Here is a 23,560-nt window from a genome sequence, read left to right as displayed (position 1 = left end):
TAGACCTAATCCTAAATTTGTAGATTTGTCGTGATATAAGATCTTACGTGGAAGTCACATCATCGACTACACCAGCTCACTGTATCGTATCAATTACCAATACATGATGTAGAACAAGGTTAGTCTAGAGAAGGAACAATATATTTAATATGAATAGGAGATATAAGGTAACATTCAGCAGAGACCACGCCTGTATGGCCGAGCCATGCCACTCGATCAACTCCAGACCATTCAATTCATTCTTCGCGCCTTCTCCATCGTTAGGTATTTATCCGCGTTAAATATTGAATATCTATTCTCTGAGTAGTCTCGTGTTCAGCTTTGTGGATTGTGCGGTTATTGTCCAATGCCACTACACTACTCTCCCACCAGAATCAACGTGATGTTGGTTCGATACCGAATTGGATGGGATCGTCGTGCGCCGAAGGTTACCAAGACTAGGAAGAATCCTCTGGTATGTGATGATAAGCTGAAAGATAAATCAAAAAGAAAGCGGCAGCATCTGGTCGGGAAATACATGTAATAATTTTAAGATATCTGCCTTCATGCTTAAAACGCTTGAAATGAAAATTTGGGTGGAGATTATTTGAGCTATAAAAAATGGGATTACAATAATAATAACAATAATAATAACAATAATAATAATAATAATAATAAAACGATGCGTGTTAATAGCCGTTGGTTAATAACTTAACGTATAGGTAGTAAGTATTTTGTGTTTAGAAATATTAAAAGCAATCAATATTATAGAAATGTTAGTACTGGTATAAGTTTTGGTTTAGATTATAAAATCAAATAACGTTCATGCTAGTAAGTTGTCCATGAGTTGATTTTCAATTGCATTGGTATTAGTAGACTAACTGAAGGAACATGAGTATTACCGTGGAGAAGAATTCCAATTAAAGTTCCAGTTAGTTTGATACGGTTTATTTAGTTACGGGGAGATTTTCTCAACCTCATTTTTACTTGACCGTGATATAATTTAGTAATATTACTAATACACATGAGTGGTTATCAAAACAAAATTTAAATACGTGAGTGATGATTATATGAATTTTGGACAGATAGCTAGGAACAAATCGTTAAACATGAGTGTATTCGTAAGGGACATGCTCCAGACTCAATGTTCTGATCTGCGATAGACTATTTATTTATATTTATACTTGCCGGCTGATGGTGCATACAAGTTAGTTGCACGTATGCAGGCAGAATACGATTTAATTGAGATATAGTGGTTATAAGTTATTAAAATCAGTTAAGCCTATGGGTCATATTACGAAGTGATGTGGTGCTGCAAGATATATTTAGCTAAATAAGTTTTTACAAGATGATTAATAGTGAGTGATGCTCATGTGATTATCAGGGAGAACATAAGTTGTAACCAAGGGGAGTACACTCCCAACTCATGTCTATGATAATGGCTTGAACCTTAGTCAGTGTTGGGGTAAATTCGACATTGATGTTTTCAGTTTGCAGGAGATTTGCTCGACTGCTTATACTGATTATTTGCATGCATGATTGTGTCGCTAAACCATTAATTAGACTGACAAGGTTTTGAGATATTTACTGAATGAACAACTGATAGAGAAACATACTGTAATCACCTGTAGTGAATGAAGATAAAAGAAAAACAACACTAGTGATAATTATAAGTCAATTTGCTGACCGATTTTGTTAATAGTTTCATTAATTTTATCAATCATATTACGTGATTGTCAAGTCATGACAATGCTTTATGACGATATCCTGAAACTATTAAATTTAACTAGTTATAGTGTTGATTGAGGATTGGTCAGTGGCAAAATAGGTATTGTTGCTTTAGGTGATTCGAAGTTATCAGAAATTTATAACGTTAAAGAATCCGAGACGCCTAATTTAATTATAAATTTCAATTCAGAAATATTCGTTTAGTGTTAATTCTAGTAGGCTACGGAGTTTTGATTTTAAACGTTTGCTTAGCCAACAGCCACCTAGGGATTTAGTTATTTTACTAGTGCAGTTAATAGTACCTAAATTTTTAACCTTATTATCTAAACTATGTTCGCATTTTAGGCTGCTAATATGATTAATCAATCCATAAAGCCAAATACGATTAGCGACAACGACTATGATGGGTTTATTGATAAATGTTAAAGTCGATTCAGATGATTTCTAAATTTAGAAGACATGAAGATATAGTGTAACGTATGTATGGGCCAGGTTGACAAGCAGGTTGTTGACGTATATGACAATTTAAAAATAATGAACATGATCAGATAAATAAATTCCAAGTTAAGACTGCTTGTGAAACTTCAAGCAGGAATATGACGCGTTATAAACATTCCATAAGAAGTTACTGCATTTAACCTAGGGACACTTACAAATATATGGCAAAAGGAACCGGAAAACATATACATGTTAAGTAAAAAAATCATTAAGTAAAATAGTTGAACTCGCCTGGGTTATTTTTGAAAATTAGATTATTCAGTGGACGACATATATAACGCCATTCGTGAGGAGTAGTAATGATCCAAAAATATCCAGAATAAAACATGCAGTATGGCAATCACTTCCAGGGTGCTTGATGCTGTTGAGGTTTTTGGGACTCGCTCGGATCAGAACAACCGAATGAATCCAGATAATTGTGCGGTCACCATTGAACGAGCCATCTAAAATGACCTTATGATTGCAGAAAACTTATGGCTGAAACTCACCGTATGTTTTTAGAGAAGTGTCATCCTTGTTGTTTGGCAATGGAACTCGAGAATATGAAATTAGGCAGGCAGTGGTCGGAAGAAAAGATATTACAGGATAGTGCATAGTTTAAAACAGGATGAGGTGTTAAGCGAAGGAACACTAAGAATTAGATACAGATAACTATTCAATCCTTGATTGCATTGTTATTCAATGTATATTTACGCTATTTACAGGTCATATTTGCTAGAGCTTGATGTTTAAACAAGCCTATGTCGCTGAAGCAGGTAAATGCTATTAAAGCTTGTTAACGAACCATCAAAGCTAATTAGTTGATATAGATGATCAACTTTTATTATCGATTGAGCTAGAAAGTTATGTGAACTAATAGATATAACATTACGATAATATATGTGACCATTAATCAAAGGACTATTAGAATACTGGGTTTACAAAAATAAAAACCGATTGAGAAGGTTAAGGTGGAAATAAAGATTAACAATAATAGGTTGCGTTTCCTTAGTTGGGCTCACCAATGTAGAATTATGGTCTACTATGATATTAGTACTGCTCTAATAATAGACCTAATCCTAAATTTGTAGATTTGTCGTGATATAAGATCTTACGTGGAAGTCACATCATCGACTACACCAGCTCACTGTATCGTATCAATTACCAATACATGATGTAGAACAAGGTTAGTCTAGAGAAGGAACAATATATTTAATATGAATAGGAGATATAAGGTAACATTCAGCAGAGACCACGCCTGTATGGCCGAGCCATGCCACTCGATCAACTCCAGACCATTCAATTCATTCTTCGCGCCTTCTCCATCGTTAGGTATTTATCCGCGTTAAATATTGAACATCTATTCCCTGAGTAGTCTCGTGTTCAGCTTTGTGGATTGTGCGGTTATTGTCCAATGCCACTACAAATTCTCTCATTCGTAGAAATATTTTTGCTACTGAGCCATGTTGTAGGTCGATGTCGTTGAGGGCTTAATCTTATTTTGGCGGTCAGTTAGGACTCCAAGTTTGTAGATAGTCTTATTCAAAGTGTTGTAGGGTTCCGACACATCACTAGATAAAATATAGATTTATGGTCTACTTCGTTATTAGTACTGCTTTAATAATAGACCTAATCCTTAAATTGTAGATTTGTCATGATGTGACTTTCTAATCTGATTCAAAGCCACTACGAAAATACTAGGCATGACGTACTGTTAAAATTGCGCGGTTTAGCTTTCACTACTGTGAGGTATTGTACACGCGAGTTAGATACATGTGCTCGCAGAAGTCAACTTCTGTATGGCAGAACCAGGCTTTTATAGCACCGGGTTAGAATGGCATGAATTGGAAGTTGGGGGACAAAAAAGTTTCAAACTTAAATAGCTTAGGTATCAGTTACGTCATGATGAAGATAAGATATATCAATGGACAAGGGAAAAATATCCGAAAACATGTAAAGATCATCGCAAATTGTGAGAATAATAATTTGAAGAACGATATGTGATGTTCCATAAAAAAGGACTCCCACTTTACTGTTTGGTGTATGAGTCATGTCTCTCACCACCGAAGATGCCCCAGATATTCTCAGTTTGATAACGCATTTACACGTAAAATTTTTACAATCGATATATGCAAACACAATTGATTCAGAAGCCAGGAATAAAGGGATTCGGCAATATATTTGGAAAAATATCGATATAACTGGAGCCGTTAGGTGCTTGGTAGTCTCAAGGTATGTGAAGCACTGCGAATGTGCTAGAGATCTGATGAGGATGTGTGACCGGACGCCTTCAGCTAGGTGTGTCCGGTAAAACTAATGAGGTCAGTATAAATGTTGAGGACTTACAGACTTATTTATTTTAAAGACTTATCTACAGCTACACTACTTATTTTTCAGATTTGTCTACCTCTACATTCTAATGAAATCACAGAAACCTATTCTAGGTGTCCCTTTGAAAAATCTTGTGTATCCAGAACAAGTGAAATGTATATACCATTCGAAAATCTTCTACAAATACATATTTATCTTGCTACGTTTATTCGACAAAATATCCAAGTCTCCATACGCCAACCGCTTCTTTTGAGTAATGCGTTGCAGGGGATGAGATTGTCACTATTTATTCAGTTGGCTCTATTATCCCGTTATGCTTTTTGTGATTATTATGACGTCCTTGGAGTATCTAAATCTGCCTCAAATTTGGAAATTAAGACAGCATATAGGAAACTAGCGAAGAAATGGTAAGTTTCTGAAGTCCGTGGGCTTTGTTTATTATTGTAAACTTTCAGGCATCCGGATAAGAATCCTTCAGATAAAGCAAACAAAAAGTTCATTGAAATAAATGAAGCCTATGAGGTAGCATTCCATTAATACGAAAATTTTTTCTACCCCATTTAGGTACTATCCAACTCTAAGAAACGGCATGAGTATGATACCTTCGGAAAAGTCCATTCAGATGGGAGTGCACCTCCCCCTGGACATTATCCATACCGTCACGAATTTGTTCATTCTTCGTTTGAAGATCTTTTCGATTTTTTTCCAGGGTTCAACCGTGCCCCACAATTCTCAACCAATGTCCTTGTAAGTCCTATTATAATCTGCAGTAAATATATTGCAAGAAATATTATTAACTGTCTGAGAACATATGAGTTCGGGAATCAGCCTAGTCTGCTCAGTATTCATATAGGCTTGTGAGTTTATACATGATTGTAGTTACGCATCAAAATGATGAAAATAATATTCAAATATTATGTATAACTCATGGTCAGTTTTCCATCACGTTTGAAAATTTTCCGTTTTCTTCACTAGAACCAACACATTCGTATCAGGCTTTACGTTGATTAGGAAGTGATGGACTTTGGCATCAGATAACGACTCGCTTGTTAATTTTTTTTATCTCTTTTGTTTCTATTTAGAACTTCGAAGGTAAATTTGAATTTCACGTAAATATGATATCAAGATTGTTACTAAATTTCGATAGTATAATAAGAAGCGAAGATTATCAAAACTGTGACATATTGTGCAGCAAAGACATTATCAAGGAAACAAGGTTCATGCTGTATCGAAAACCTAAAAGACAAGAAAACGATTGCGTCACATCCCACTGTGTTTACCAATTTAAATATGTATGTGATCACACATAAATAGGAAGGAGTAATTGTGATCTACAAACAATTGTCATTTGCACCCTATTGTCATACTCACAAGTCGACTAGACCTTCACTACTTATCCGGTTTATTTTCCAGGTTTCACATGCTTTAGCCGGTAATTTGGTCGTCCACGTTTAACGTTGGCACTCTCTATTTTCTCAAATTCATCTCATTTTATTTCAATAAACAAGGCTTCCAAATACCCTGGTACGGACGAGTGTGGGGAAAGTCATCGCTCCTCCAAATGCTCTCACATGGCCACACGTATACAGCCGCTGTCAGAGAAGTACTACTGACTGCCTTCTCACTGTTGGCCTGTTGTTCACGAATTTGAAAGGGTGAAATGCGAATGTCCGACGCTTTAACCGGGCTGGTGAATACGGAAAATTCATCTAGGGGAGATGGAAAACCCTGATTCCAAACCAATGGTGCATATCTCCAGAATCATGAGAGGACAAGAAGCATGTGAACTTATTGTTGGTCACCGGCTACCATGAGACTACACCTCCTGACGTTGCTCAACTGCCCTGCGGATCAGACCTCTAGGTCGAAGGCTCGGGGTGTGACCTCCTAAGAAAACCACTTGCTTCGACCTGGGCACCCGGGCAGTATAACAGCCTACACACAAATGAAATGACTTGTGTGGCGCATATGTATTCGGTGCCCCTTTGTATCAATGTTTATGTGTTTAAATAATAATAATAATGATAATAATAATAATAATAATAATAATAATAATAATAATAAATTCAATAAGCGTGTCATTTCGGACAATATTCTAGGTTGTTCGTCTCTAATAAAGTTAACAAACAAATGAGTTTAATTTGTTCTGTCGATCTTGTTCCTATTGGTATTTAGAGCCTTCAATAAACCGCATATTAATTTATGTGTATGAGCAATTAGTTGTTTTTAGTCAGCATGATTTAAACCGGTTAGTACGATGTTAAACAAATGTGTCACTTGTTAGACAGTAGGGAGGAGGAAAATCATATTTCCAAAAGTTTCAGTGACTTAGAGTTTATGTAAATTCAACGTTTCGCTTGGCCGTCTGATACAGTCTTTGTCAAGTAAATATAATCCATCATCAAAATTATTGATAATCTTACATGAACTCGGCACCCAACTACTCCGAAATTATTCATTTAAATTTAAAAGTTATAATAAATTATTCTGTCACTATTTAGTTTCATATTTTTATTTGCTATTGTTTAAAGAATATCGACTTTCGAAACTATCGCCTAACCCACCTCCCACGATCTCGAACGGTGCCTTTGTTCATATTTGGTTATTCTGATTTTTGTTTCCCTTGTCGTCAAGTTCGTCCCATTTGGTCACAATTAGCAGATGAGCTTACTCCGTTGGGGATTACTGTGGCTAGTGTCAATTTAGAACATGATTCTGCACTGCGTGAAGAGCTACGTGTATTACATGTCCCGAGTGTGACAATAGTTGTTGATGGACAGGTTAGCTCATAGATGTTTTTCGGTTTTTTTCTGAAAGGGTTTATTGTAGATTCAGTTGTCTTTTCTGATCAGGAAAAGTTATCACTTGTATTTCACAGTAAATGGAAAACAAAACTTTACATAGAATAAATAGTATCATTGGTAAAAGTTCTTTTTGTGTAATTTTTTATGCAGACAACATATGTAATTATAATCATTATGCGGCAGTCGCTTATTGTTTAAAATACTTGACTTTCAGTCAATAGGTCTTAGTCTCTGTCCATACTCTTTGAATTCGATCAGAAAAACCAGGTGGTATCGCTTAGCCGCACAAATGTAACTAAAAGTCAATCACAATGTTGACTGAAAGCTGAATACATAAACCTATACCTGTTAAATATGTTGAATTTTGTTATTCATTTATGTGATATCAGCTGATGTACACAGTCTTTTTTCCCTTTAAGTTTTTTGCTGTACTTTTTCTGATATTACTGTTATGCTGCTCAGAGGAATTTACATTGTGAATACTGGTCACGCAATTGTTCTCTTTTAGTTTAGTGAACTATGGGGCGTGCTTCTTTGATGGAAAACTGTGTTGCGGTTTCATGAAATTTAAATTATTCATTGTCGATCATTAATCGCTTACGAACAAGGATATTAATGACGAAGGATACTGTCCACTTGAAAAAATAACTAAAATGGGATTCCAGTTACTAATGTTTATCCTACCGTTATAAACGGTGTAGTAGAAAGATATAACAGGGTCGTTATTGCGTTTTGTGCTGGTTCATATCTGATGAAATCTCAAGCCGCTGAGTTACATAGTCTTTAGTGTCTCAACAAAATAGTCACTCTACGATGCTATGTCACTAACTGATCGCCTTTCGGATTTATCCACCCAACAGCAGCATTGGATCTTGCTGTAATGACATGTTTAAGCCGCCGATGTTGTTTCACGATCGTGACACTGATGGAATTACCATCACCATACCTTAAATCACCCATACGTCCTTGTCAGCATATATGAATGATCTTTCAGAGGCAATACTGGTAAAATATTGAGTCACTGAAAATTCTTTGCTCTGAGGTATCAAGTTTCACAATCATATATCAGAACGTTCCTTACCGACACACTTTGTATAAGCGATTTATTCAGCCAAAGTAACTGAAGTTTAATTTTAACCTCAGAACTGATGGCAGTTGAGTTATATAATGTTTTAGACAAATAAACTACGGCTTCACAATGTTTACATAATAAACTTCCCCTAACCAAGCAACATTCTTATAAATTCATTTTTGTAATGCTGATACAAAGAAAACAAACTATTTCTTCAATCATTTTTGACTGCGATAATCTTGGCTTTTGTTCCTTATTTTTTGGAAATCTTCAGGTTTCTTATTACTCTCGAGGTGATTTCAGTCATAATAGTCTTATTGACGCATTAAGAAGTGCAATTATGAAATCAAATCCTTCACGCTCTAAGGCGTTACCAATATTTCTTAGCACAACAATCGATACACCATTAATACAAAGTATTAGTGATTATGATACATTTATTAATACTTTTCATTATGGTTGGCGTCGTGACAGTCGACCCAGAATGGTACTTATTAAACCATTAACTTTACCACCGTTACGGTATTGTGTGGCTGCTTTCAGAGCAGCAGATCATTTAGCTGCTGGTTATATTAATTCTGAACCTGGTAACAATCATAATCTGGCTAAGAATTTCAATGTAAATCCAAATGAGGTTAGTCCTAGTGTATGTGTGTATTTATGTGTCTGTATTTAGGTATTTAAATAAATTTATAATCTGGTTTACACTATAATTTTCATTTTGTCTCACATTTTGTATAGTATCTTGAGGTTATCATTTTCTGCATGTATGTAGTGCTTTTGAATGAAATGCTTTGTATATTTGTCATCATCCCCGAATGCCCTGGTTCGGATGAGGGTGGAGAGAGTCGGCTCTCCCTCTCGAAATGCTCTCACATGGTCACGCATATACAGCCACTACCAGAGAAGTCCTACTCACTGCCTTCTCGCGGTGGCCCGTTGTTTACGAAATCGAGAGGATAAAAGGCGTGTTTCCGACGCCTTAACCGGGTTGGTGGATACAGAGGATCCATCTAAGGGAGATAGGAAACTCGTATTCCAAACCAATGGTGCACATAGTCTCCAGTATCCTGAGGGAAAAAATGGAGTGTGAACCAATCGTTGGTTACCGTCTACCGTCAGACTGCATTTCCTAACGTTGCTTAACTGCCTTGTGGATTAGATCTTTAAGTCGAAGGCTCCAGGTGTGGCTAGCGAATGAAAATTTTAAATATCATATCATGAATTCGAAGCCTCTCTCATCTGGCTCGATTCCACTCATAGTGTAGTGGACGCCAGTCACAAGATTGTTTACAAGTAGAATGTAGCGGAACATGACATAGAAATTGTCACAGTTGTCAGACGGAGTGAAGAGTTCCAGTGCATCAAAAGCGCAGCGTTAGCATAACACTTTGAGAACAGATGGGAAGACACTTCAGACGATGAAACACACTGAAATATGCAGATTGACGATTAAATGCTATTGATATGTATTATTTAAATATTTTGTAACTTCTGTCAATAAGTATGAATACCTCCTGTCTATTGTCGTGTTTTACAATAGGACTGTTTTTTTATACGTTCTGTTTCATAATAATCCACAACTTAAGATTAAAATATAACTTAATCCTGGTTCTTCAAATCTCATGGAATTGCACCGTTTTACCACATAATATTAAAATCTTTTACTTTTAAAAAATTTTCTAAACCTGAATAGAGGAATTGTCCAGTTCTATTTAACTTGTTTTAAAACACCTATCTAGCCGTTATTGTTGTATAGTAAATATAATCAATCTAAACTAGAAATTATCTTTTTCACCATAGGAGACCTTATTGATATATCATGAAGATTCAAGCATACCTGTCTATCGTCAATCAGCTACAAAATTATCACCTACTTTATTGGATAATGCAATGTTAACTTATAGTCAATTAAATATCCCTAGAATATATAGTCGTGCACGACTGTTGGATTTATGCCCAACTGATGGAAGTAAACCAACTAGTAAATATGCTTTAGAATCAGATAAACATTATAATGATCATTCTAATCATCGTCATTTATGCTTAGTATTATTGTTAAATTCAAAGTTATCCAATGTTGAACAAGTAAACAGTTGGGGTGATATATGGTTAACTATGTTACGTCATACATTACAATTATCTCAAACAGATTTATCAAAATTATATCATACAAATCAACATAGTTATCATTTTATGCCTGTACATATTTACGTGGATCGTCAGATTAGTTTAATGCAAAAATTAAGTACATCTTCTACATGTTCAAATGAATCGTGTAATTTACTTAATGAAGGTGAGTTAAAAAAAGCTACTTGATTGATTAAATTAAATTAAATAATCTGTAATGGTTCTCCAAATATTTTATTAATGTTTTCATTTGTAGTATAGTGATTTCTTTAGTAAGACTAAAGGATTAGCATAAAATTTCATTTGGGGATTTCGTAGTTGGCGTGTGTATGTAACTCGTATATTTTAACGCTCCCACTGTTGCTGTAATGAAAAAAATCACTGCCAAAAATCTCACACTATCCGGAGAAAAGTTGGCTTAGAGGCCCAACTGTAGCTGGTGCCTTGAAGTGGTGATTGGGCTCGATTGTTATAATAATAATCTAATCAAGCTATATTGTCTGGAATACGCATTTCTTAAGGTCCTAATACTGCAGGTAGGTTATTTGGAAAAAAGTCTTAACGGAACAACGTAAAGGTCCATGAGCAATGTCGTACTACTAACCGTGCTGGGGTACACCGGGAGTAGGTTTTTTCCTTAAACAACCCGTCTATGAGGCGGTGTTACCTTCTCACGCAAAAGTAGGAATAGGAAAAAGTTGACCCTAAAAGTAAAACAACTTACTTTACCCTACCCAGAATTAAGTACTATCTAATACCTAGTTCCTAAATTTTTACGTGATTTGTAAACTCTACCTCATTTGGAGATTTTATCATTTATCTACATAGTTCTTGCATAATAAAATGCACTGATGCCATTCGGTTTTCAAAATGTCGATATGTTTAGTGAAATTGCGTTTGTTCTGTGCCTAATTAGTATGGAATAGGGTTTATATGGTGGCTATGAAGTGGTTAAATCATGCTTGTTCAGTGTAGTCGAAGTGATAAATACAAAACTGATTGATATGTGAATCCTGGTAATACGGTGTGACAGACGTATAGCTTTTATTGAGGTCAAATTATCTATACAAACCCGTGAATGCACTCATACCAATATACAAAATAACCGGCTAGGATAGTGAGTTTTTAATAACAGTGAAATGACTAAACATTTCCTTTTCTTTTCTCTTATACCTGCATCAGTGACGTTGAATTTTTGTTACTGTTCGATTATCATTATATGGTCATGAACTGATACTTGCACATTCTCTCTACTTTTTGGGCTGAAAATGTATTGCATGAATTTATCTGTAACGCTGTAAGCAGCTAAATTGCTATATTTCAGAGTATCAGTGATCTTCATAAGTTCGTTTGATGTCTCAGTTATCAATCAGCTAGTCAGTCAATCATATGCAACTTAAAACCTACCACGCACGTACATCGGTTGAAGGTTTTACACTGTATCAGTACAAAAAGACAAAATTATCAAGAATAACGTCAGATTAGTAGAAGTAATAACAGTAGCAGTAGAAAACACTAGATCCAGACGATATAATTCGAGATGAATGTGAATGAGTTTATGAAATTAAAATGAATCTAAGATAATCCGGAAACCCAAGATTTAAGGGGTCGAAAATAATGAATAATTATGTTCCCTTGAGAACTGTTTTGAGCCATATCATCCAAAATCTCTAATCATTGATTACGATAATCACGACTACTTTAGTCAAGTAATCTGAGCCTAGTCGCATGAACTGTAGACTCACCTCAAATATCGAGAAACTTTGTTGTGTCCGTTAAACCTCCGAAAATTCTTACTTGTTTATAGTGTTTTCTTCAAGTTTTTGATAAATTTCTTCTTTTTTATACTTTAGATAATATGGGCCGTTTAGCATTAATTTGGCGTATCAGTTCAACTGAAACAGTTTATCAATTTCTTCCCACTAATTCAATGTCTCATCCAAGAACTCATTTAAATGAAAGAATGCTGAAACCAAATGATTTAAAAAGTTTAATCCTGAAATCTACTAAACAGATGTATACTGCTTTAATGAATGATTTAGAAAATATTATCCAGACAGTATCTATTATTGACAAAGTAACTAATCCAACAAATCATTTCACTCATTCAATTGATAAAGTGGTATCTCAATGGTATCTACTCAAAGATTGTATGATTGAGGAATTAATGATTGATGAATTAGTAGCGTCAATATGGATTAGAATGAGAAATAGGCTGTTACAAATTCTTGTGGATATTGGGCATTCAATGTTTGAGTAAGTTGATTTTTTCTCTTTCTCTTCTCAGTAGGTTAGTCATTAAGATATATTGTTCTCTTCTCTGTTGACGTTAAATTATGCTGAACAAGTAGATAGATTACAGTTACATATTTCTTTTTTTGTTTAAAGCATTAAATCACCTTATTTAAAGAACGAAGACATCGTCACGCGAAAAACCAACTGCATAATTACACTGCAATTATAAAATATGAAAACAATACATTGAATGCACCATTTCCGCATCTTCGTTGAGTTGTCCCCTATAAACTCCATTGTGTTGTTTATTTATTTATTGATTTGAACACATAAATATTAGTACAAAGCGGCACCGAATACATATGCACCACACAAGTCACTTGATTTGTGTGTGGGCTGTGATACTGCCCGTGTTCCCAGACCGAGGCAGATGGTTTTCTTAGGGGGCCACACCCGAAGCATTTGACCTAAAGGTCTAATCCACAAGGCAGTTAAGCAACGTTATCAGGTGCAGTCTGATGGTAGACGGTGACCAACGATTGATTCATACGCCATTTTTTCCCTCAGGATACTGAAGGCTATATGCACTATTGGTTTGGAATATGGGTTTACCATCTCCCATAGATGGATCCTCCGTATCCACCAATCAGGTTAACGCGTCGGAAACACGCCTTTTGTTCTATCGATTTCGTAAACAACAGTAATGTCACGAGAAGGCAGTAAGTAAAACTTCCCTGGTAGTGGCTGTATACGCGTGACCATGTGAAAGCATTTCGAGAGAGGTAGCTCTCCTTACTCTCGGCATTACCAGGGGATTTGGAGGCTTTCCACATTTTTCTCTTCTTTTTATTCTCGTCTTCTGTCAATAAGAATTTTACCTCCAATCCTTGCTACATACTGTGGTGTCCTAAGCCCCGTCAAATTTCACGTGACTAAATCGCCGATCAGAACACTGACTTACACGACCTTGATGTTGTGTCAAACCAGTTATGTGTCAACCAGTATGTACCTCACCTAGCCCTATCCATTTGAGTCCAGAATACAATCTCAGCTTCCACTGTATGAATCATGTAATTCAGGTAAACGCAGTTTGTGCGCAAGCGAATCAGACCGTATCATATCATGAAATAGAAAATAACTATACAAGATTAAGCCAAAAGTTTTTGTGAGTGTGAGAGACTGTACAACCTTTTAGTTAGAGATATGTTTAAGAATACAGGTTATTGACTAGGTCGACTCTAACAACCTGTTCGTCACACGGTATATTTGCTAGGTAAAGTATTATAGAACTTCTATACTTTTGCTTGCGTGCGTGGGTTTCAATGTATTGACGTCTCGTTCTACATATGTACCCACCTCATTAATGAAAACGAGGTCTAGATGAGCATCTAAATGAGTGTGAAATTCTACTACATTTTGGTGACCTAGTAATGAAAGTCACATGAATTGAAACCAACACATACAATTGAAAGTGAACCACTGAAGGCAGTAACAGCGAATTCAGTGAATTCATCAGCGAAAACAGATATTACAGATGATGTGCCGTCTGCAGTTACGTAGATGTTGGTAACATAAACATATTTGTATTTATTCAGGTGTTTCGGATGGCATCTTGTAGTTAGACAATCGATAAAATCATTAGAAAACTTGAAACATGCAAAGGTAGATCGACACCAGTTTACGTTTACAAACGTAGCTACACTGCCGCCAAACGACTTATTATTGTTTGATCGATCCTGAAGATAAATATTGAAATCACGTAGTGATACTAAGAAATCGTCCTGTAAATCAGTTAACCAAGATTTTTAAATTGTGATGATACCACATTTACGATACATGCTTTGATTTAGTAGGAATTGAAGATAGTCCACCTTGTTAATTAGTGATCGGCAGTTAGAATTTAGCAGCTCGGGAATCGACATGAATTATATTCATTCTCTTCAATACATATTGCCAACTACCACGATATCTCTTATTGTACTTTTTTGTAACCTATGTCCTATGCTTTTCATAAACACACCTATAAAGGTTATGCGATTAACAGACATAATGAGGTGTTAAAACAAAATAAAAAACAGGCAATCTGTTGAAATATTTATATGGCAGAAACAGGTAGCCCAGTTATTTCAAGTAGACCGCCAAATAACATATTTTCTTTATTAGGTTATAGTAGTTCTAATGGTACTTCGAAAGAATGTAGTTTGATTTTTAAAGAGATTATATTTTCGTGTAATGAAAAACTATAATATTTACGAAAATCAGAATCTAAGCGATGACTGAATTGTTTGCATTTATTGCATTGTGATGGATTCTGAATCATATCATACAATCTCTCTAACCACTAGTTGTGCTTATCTGGCTGACCCTAACCTGTTTGCAGTATGTCTGTCTGGTGGTTAGTGAGTTCTTGGGCTGGTTCCGATTTTCGGTTTTGTCATCGTTAGCGTTTTTCCTACTGACCTCTACGTCAACCATCATCGTTGCTCCAAAGTATATGCAGTTATTTGTTGTATGTACTGCATTTCCAGATCACCTCAGTCAATTGAGATTCACTAATATTTCAATCGATTTCTCATTATGTGCCTATTACCATGCATTTAACCTCTGTATCTCTCACTCTGGACCAAAGATACACGAACAGTGCCTTGAAGTCATTTATGACCAAATAATCGTAACCTGGTATGTATATATATATGTTTCATTCTTTAGTCATTCTACCATATTAATTTTTCTCTTTGGTATTTTTCTATTTTACAGCCTTGTAAATCATCCTTTGTCATTTGTTTTTTCAAGTTTTATGATTATCATCGGTTTCCTATTATTCAGTTTGATATCAACACTTGTACAAGCAACAAAAAATGAACAACAGAATAAATGTACAACAGAGAAGCGTTACAACGAAACAAATCAAGATGTTAATACATCATTCTCATCAAACAGTAATATTAGTGATAAAAATAGTAGTAGTTGTGGTAATAATAGCAGTAGTAGTCAGTGTAAATTTACTGAAGGGTCAGTTGTTTTGTTTTATTTCTGTTTTTTTTTTTATTAATTGTTTGATTGCAACGTATATGGTTTTCATCAACCAATTGATGTATCATTTAGAAGAGCCATTTATAATCAAGGAGCACTGAAACACTGTTTTAGTCTAGTTAGATATTCCTTTATAGTAGTGTACATTTATGATTTATTCAAGACCGTAATAAGGCGTTTTCCTACATCAATAATGATGAATTAGTTTTGATCATAAAAAAATAATAGATTGATTCATTAACATATGTTTGATCATAGCTTAAAGTACATGGAATATTTTAAATGGTTCTTTTCTTACATCCGTTTTATTTGTATATATGTCGATGAGGTTGTGAATCTTCATCGACTGGGATGATTGGGTCACGTGTTACGTATACCTGAACACCGATTACCACGACGCACAATGCTGACTAGTGTTGGGGATGACTGGAAGAAAGTTAGAAACAGCCAAACCAAAGCGTGGCATCACTCCTCGAAGTCACTAACTTCTAGTCTTAGCCATGTTGTTAGATGCAGACTACTCGGTTGGGGTCCGCGTGACTATCGTAATCAATGGTTGGAGATTGTGGGTGACATGGCTCAGAGTCGATCACAATAGTGTAGGTGTATACACTCTCTGTCTTCCGTTAAACCATGACATTAAAATTGCTTTGTATCTTTCTTTCTACCAACTAATTCTTTCTTCCTGTACTATATCGTTATATGCAATCTTTCTTTTATATATCACCATCTCTGAATTAACTACTTTTATGAATCCAGTGTTCATCTTGCTCTGCTAATGAGGTATGGCATCTTGGACCAATGCACATATGTGTTTGGTCCTACGTTGTAACTGAGTGATTGTATATATGTAAAGACTGAATAAAATTGTCTTTCCTTAATTATTAACTGCCATTTATATTTATTGATAAGGGTTTTTGTACAGTTTTATTGTTTATGAAATTGTGCATCGCATAATATACTTGGCATATAAATTCTATTATTATCGCTTCTGTTTTCTCCAATGAACTAGAAGAAAACTGTACCGACCATCATAATGATCCCTCTTAAATTTTGCAATAATTAGCTTCACAAAAGGTTATAAGCGTTGTGTAAAAGCACTTGAGTAGATACTGTTTACATTACACATTGATTTTACTAAAAGAAACACAACCGAAAACCGGAAAATTCAATGTTAAGTTTATAAAATAAAAAAAATAGTGACCCATAAGTATAGGTAGACATCCATTGTCTTCTGTTCCTTCACTAATTCACGGAACTTCCTATTTCCTAAAATTTTGGTCACAATAACTGACAGTTCAACGAGTAGTTTTAATCCATGACTCGTGTGGTTTTATTATAGAAATACAAGATCGCAACTTACAAATGCTATGAATGTCCTCGAAACCTCCTTTTTTGTTTGATTCTGAGCTCTGAAATTTTGTTGTAGATTAAAAGCCCATATTTTCTGTCATTGGGATTATATCTTTTGATCATTAAATACATTACCTTTTGATATTTTGGAGTAATAAGACAACAATGTTGTTAGAAATTACTAAAAACTGTTGTAAGTATCAAGTCTAAAGTTTTAGCTAATAGTAATACCATAAATATTTATTATTTTGTATTTATGTCTAGGTCATCTGCACTTACTCCTATTGTTTCATTAAATCCTTCCACATATGACCGTCTTGTTCGTGATGCCCCTCAAGGTTTCAGGCTTCTAGTATTATGTGTTCGTGGAACTACTCAAGATAATCGATTACGTGATCAGTTTGACTTCAAAACTCGTCGAGTTTGGTAGGTTTGATTGTTTTGTTTTTAGTTCAGATAATACATTTTAATAAAATTATTTCTATATCCGTTACTTCATAGTGTATTCAGTTTACTTATTTCCTCATACACACTAACCTCAGGACATTATAGTTTGGTTTTGTGGTTAAGATGGTTAGCCAGATATATTTTGTACTGAAGAGGTGTAAAACTGTGGAAATGAATATACTAACCAGTCAATGTATTATTTCCGAATTGATTCCTTTTTACTAATTCGTCCATCTTTCTGAAAAAAAACGATGTCCTGTAAAGCTATACTGTTCTCATGTTCCTCGTCACTGATGAATTTAATATCAGAATGGACGTTATTTAAACACTTCAATAGCTTTTATATACTGACACTATTGTCACACACAGTATGTTTTTGTTGATTGAGATCTTGAACCGACTAATGTTAGGCCACCATTGAAAACCTGGAAGCATTGGACGGCCTTTTCGTCCTATCGTGGGAGTCCTCAACAGTGTGCATCCACAATCCCGCCCGCGGGATTTGAACTCGGAGCCTTCAGTCTCGCGCTACAACAAATCTGACTTATGCACCAGAAATGTTATATTCAGATGCTGTTTACTGTGATGCACAATCTCGTCACCCAATGCATAAATCACATGTCATAAACCTTTATGTTTATCTCTACTTTGTCTTATTCAGTTTGCTCCAAGTTGTATTTTCTTAGTTCGCGTGAATCTTTTAAATTTATGTTATTATCAATTATCTCAGTCAGCTCGATATTACGCCTGTCCTATTATACATTCTATTTACTTACTTTCTGGTTAGCGTTTTTTTAACGCCCAACCCTCCTCCTTTATCCGGGTTTGAGGCCGGCAATAGCTTCGGAAGGGCTCCAGGCGGAATCATACATTCTATTTACATCATTTATTTCTTTATATTGACTGTAACTCAATACCTTCCAAAGAATTTTCGCTATCTCTTTACTTTAAAATGACTTTCGAAATTTACACATCACACATCTTGGTCTTATTTAAACCTTAACCGATATAGAAGTGCACTATTTCAACTCATTTAGTTTAGGCTTATTTTGATCAGCAGTGTAATACTTTCAGGTCTTGTAAATAATTCACAATTTAACTATTTATTTCAGTTGATATGTTAAGCCTTATTTTTATTTTTATCTGAACACATAAATCTGGGTACAATGGGGCACCGAATACATATGCGCCACATAAGTCACTTGATTTGTGTGTGGGCTGTGTTACTGCGCGGGTGCCTAGACCGAAGCGGGTGGTTTTTTAGGGGGCCACACCCGAAGCCTTCGATCTAATAAAGGTCTGATCAACAAGGCAGTGGATCGACGTTGGGGGATGCAGTCCCATGGTAGCCAGTGACCAATGATTGGTCCATACAGCATTCGTTCCCTAGGGATACGGGAGCCCATGTGCACCATTGGTTTTGAATCAGAGTTTTCCAATTTCTCCCAGGTGGGGCGTCCGTGTTCACCAAACCGGTTAGATCACTGGATATTAGCTTATTGTAAGGTGTTTAAATCGGTGCTAAAATGGTTGTAAGAACCACTAACTTTGTGTACTAAAATGCAACTACAAATTAATGATAAATTTCTATCCGATCAAAGCATGTGTTCATTATTAGTGAAATTATTATTTTAGTTTTATTATTTTTTCAAATAATAATTTTATTCTTTCATTAGTGGAAGTCAAATTCAACGTGCTTGTCTTTCTATGGATCGATATTCGGGTTGGCTTGCAAAATTACTTGAATCTATCAGATCTAATTTACCAATACATATTCGTTCTAATAAAACTATTCAAAAGAATACGAATGTGAATGATACTACTGATGATAATAATAATAATAGTGGAATTTTATTTATTAATCCAATGAACTGTGTTGGAACAGTTATCGCCGTTAATGGTTATCGTCGATATTTCAATCTTTATCATCCTTTAATTCCAGGTTCTCAAAGCAGTTCTGATGAAAATTCTGTAAGTGATACATAATTTAAAATTTTGATGTTTTCTTATTCTAAGTTGTGTATTACAGAGTATTAATTTAGTTATACAGATGAATGAATTCCTCTTGAAAAGTTAAGAAGCACTGTCTGATTAGTTCATCCATAGAATGTAGTGCAATCAGGTATCGGTTTGTTTCACAATTCATGGTATAAGTTAGAGAATTGGAGATAGTGTCAAATTACTTGTTACATACAATCTGTAGAGACGGAATTAGGCATTTAATGTGATGAATACTATCTTTTTTTACTGTGGTGACAAAATAATTTTCCACCATTATTTTGAACATTTTGAGTACTATAAAATGGTATTTCGGATGCTCATTATGCATGATATTTTAATTTCGTGCAAAGACCTAAAAACCGCGTTCTGAATTCTGATTGACTCATTCCTAATGTATACTTTCACTATAAGGAACGTATTCGAAAAATAAGAAGGATAGAGTAACTTTAAAACTGAAAATTGAAGAAAAAAATAATGAACACATCTATTCCACCGTGATCGATTCTAATCTATGCTACTTATAGTCTTCAACCAATGATCACGATTGGTGTAAGCATCCCAAACAGATAATTTTCGTCTAGTGACAATGCTTAGTACATCAAACAATTACTTCATGTAATAATACCACGTCTTCGTTTAGCTGCTGTTAGCTATTCTTATGCAAGTCGGCATAGTTCATTGAAACAAAGGGTATTTGGAGATGTGTTTAAACCACGTTAATTGATAATGATTTGCTACATCGTTAATCGATTTCCCACCCCTACCTGTGGTCCTACGTTTAACCACATCACTAACCATCTAGTCGTTCTATTCTACGAAGGTGATTCTTCAAAAACATCTATCACTAAACAAGCAACCCATACTTGTTTACTTCATACGCGATATCCCATAGCTATAAAGAGAAATCGAGCAGACTACTGCTTATTATACTTTCCCTTTGATATCCATATCGATATCACACTTATGCCACACCTGATGCATGTTTAGAAAGTCCAAGCAATCTTCCTGAATCCATATCATTGTTTTGTTAACCAGTGACTCACCATTACTAATGAAACTTTCAAGTGAAGTGATCACGTTGCTCATGTACTTCATAATCTATAATCAGGTCATATGTTGATTCAAACCAGTACTAATGCAAAAGTTTGCACTTCTAGGAAGAGTATTTCATCCTAAAGTTTATTGAGTTGTAACCTCATAAGTTTCACAGATTGAAGTTTGTCGAATTTTTAATCAAAATGAGACATTTCGTAAATAAATGCATATTCTACATTTCAAGCATGCCAACTATTATATTTAAAACATGACACAATTACACATTAAATTTGTCGTAATAGGTTAATTGATTGAATTTGGATGCTTCCGTCCTTCATTATCGTCTAAAACTCAGTTATCTATGTTATTCTGTATTCTTTTTATCCACTTTTGTGATAAATTCTTTTTGTAGACTTCAAGTATCATTTTATGTATCATTCATCTTTTTTTTTTTAATAATAACCAGCCCTTGTAGTCTCATGTGTGACGAAATCTCAGCACGGATACAGAGGGCTCGACTAGCTTTTTCCAACTTGCGTCATTTATGGCGTATGCGAGATACCCGTTTACCAACCAAATGATGGGTTTACTGTACAGTAGTTCGTTCCGTCCTACTTTATTGCAGTGAAACATAGCCAGTAAAAGTAGAGGATATTCGTAGGTTACTAGTATTTGATCATAGGTGTCTCCGAAACATTGCTCGTATATCATGGGACCATCGAGTAAGTAACACAGTTGTTAGGAAATGGGTACTAGGTAAGGATGGCAAATCAATTGATGAAGTGGTGAAACTTCATCAGTTGAGATGGCTGGGACACGTGTTACGTATGCTCAACCACCGACTGCGTCGACGTGCGATGTTTTATGGTGTAGGAGTAGGTTGTAAGAAAGCTAGGGGCGGCCAGACCAAAACATATAAAGGGCGGCCTGTCCGAGCATCTGGGCTACCTGTTCCTGCCATCTAGATATTTCAACAAGTTATCTATTTTCGTTTGTTTTAATGTATCATTATGCTGATTAATCGCATAACTTATTCTGCTGCGTTTCTGAAAAGTGTACAATCTTTCGTTGTCAAAGTTACAAAAAACTCAATAAGAGACAATATGGTTGCTGGCAATATACAACGAAAAGAGTGTAGATAATTCAGATGTTCATTTACTGAACTGCTAACATCTAACTGGCGATCACTCAATATTTATCGCCAGGACCGACTAAGAAAAAAGAAACGGAAACTTGTTGAAATACTTTGCGCTGAGAATTCTATATTGTATCAAAAATGTAATATTGAATAAAGCTGATAATAATAATAATAATAATAATATGGCACAAGTCCATGAAGTCACTGACAAGTGGATTGAGCCATGTTTGTAGGTGTAGACTACCTGGTTGGGATCCACGAGATGATAGCAACCGATGGTTAGAGACCTTGAATGACATGGTTCAAAATCGTTCGCAATTGCGCAGGTGCATCCACTCTTTGTGTTTTCCCAAATTCTAATCTTCTGAATTCTTCATGTCCCTTTATCTTTTCTCTTTCCAAATTTATTTCACTTGATTATACTCTTTGAATAACATCTTCAAAACCTAATGTTTCCGATTACCGCTTATGATTTTACTACATTTATCACTACGGGATTTGAATCGACCACTGCATCTCTGTGCTAAGGTGGTATGGCAATTCGAACTGATGTACGTACGTACGAAGTTCTACGTTGTTACTGACTGACTGACTAGTTGATACTTGTCCTCATACAAAGAAAAAGAAAACACTAAATGCTCAATTATTATTGTTTTCTGTATGTTTTGGAAATATTTTATTTTTGACTTTATCTTCTTTATCTCATTTCAATTCTCTCTGTCTCTGTATATATATGTAGGAATCAGATGAGGACAAATCATCAATAGTTGAAAAACAAGGTAAACGCTTACGACGTAGACATATATTTGGTCGTGCATTCGGTTTAGAATCAGATGATGAAGAAGATTTCAATCAATCTAATATTAATAACAATCATTCACATTTAAAGTCAAGGCATCAAATAAATGATGGAGTATTATTTGAAAGTGAATTATTAGATGGTTTATCCAATTGGTTAGATCGTCTATTTGAAGGTTCATTACCTCGTTATAATGTTGCAGAATGGCCAATCGGTTTACTTGGAGATGATAATGATGATGATGACGATTAAATTGTATAGGTTATGTGTTATATGCCGTGATAAATGTTGATGTTTTTATTATCATCTAACAACAATAATATGGTTTCATTCCATTCTATATCATTTGTAAAAATATTCAAATTGTTCATCTTTTTTTCTTGAACTTTATTTTATAAAATGGAGTCCCTTGGATTTTTTTCTTTTTTGTAATTTTAAGTAAATCTTCAATGTAGATATTTCTTCTTAGAAAGAAATAGACAATGTTATGTAATATTTGAAGTTTTAATGTTTAATGAATTGTATTCATCATTGTAATTATCGTATCATTTTACCTATCATATACCTATTTAATAATTTGAGACTTTATTTAATTCACTGAATATAAAGCATTATATATTTCATTCGTATTTGAAGCTTATTTCTACCTTTTAGTCAAATCATACTTGGTAGAAAGTTTTATCTTTCAAATTGTCCAAATGTTTGAAATACTTCTTGGGCGACGTATTTCATTGATCTTCCATTTGTTACAATCGAAGTTCTTGGTTCGTTTTTATCAAACTTCAGTTGAAAAACTGGATAGTACTTTCGGTCGTCATGTGGTAGCGGTTATTATTAAGAAATTATAGATTTGTAATTGATAGTGCGAGTCGATAATAAGTAGACGAAGTCGTTTGTTTACTTGTTAACTAAGTCAGTGGTAACAAATTAACAGGTTTATGTAGATGTGCTTCTTTCTTACCCACCCAATTAGTTGGCGATCCAGGATCTAATAGATA

At 34.9% G+C, this 23,560-nt stretch overlaps 1 protein-coding gene across 2 annotated transcripts; it reads left to right on the top strand.

Moving 5' to 3' along the window:
* Window positions 1-4,272: 4,272 nt before the first annotated feature.
* MS3_00004595 (uncharacterized protein) lies at window positions 4,273-23,185 on the top strand (the record flags this gene model as incomplete). Of its 2 annotated transcripts, none has more annotated exons than XM_051212536.1 (11): window positions 4,273-4,922; window positions 4,971-5,037; window positions 5,080-5,262; window positions 7,047-7,295; window positions 8,666-9,025; window positions 10,195-10,687; window positions 12,375-12,777; window positions 15,514-15,768; window positions 16,204-17,568; window positions 19,266-19,560; window positions 22,503-23,185. In XM_051212536.1, exons 1-9 carry the CDS (start codon window positions 4,516-4,518, stop codon window positions 16,385-16,387), a joined length of 2,601 nt encoding a protein of 866 aa, XP_051072720.1. In that variant the 5' UTR covers window positions 4,273-4,515. The 2 variants fall into 2 exon arrangements, with proteins under 2 accessions (XP_051072720.1, XP_012795847.2); XM_012940393.2 differs by having other exon boundaries at window positions 17,407-17,568; window positions 22,503-22,814.
* Window positions 23,186-23,560: the final 375 nt, after the last annotated feature.

This window comes from Schistosoma haematobium, chromosome ZW, assembly GCF_000699445.3.
Source record: "Schistosoma haematobium chromosome ZW, whole genome shotgun sequence".
NCBI classification, from domain to species: Eukaryota; Metazoa; Platyhelminthes; class Trematoda; order Strigeidida; family Schistosomatidae; genus Schistosoma; species Schistosoma haematobium.
The sequence above is the reverse complement of the archived record's forward strand: the minus strand, read 5'-3'. Positions and strand labels throughout refer to the sequence as shown.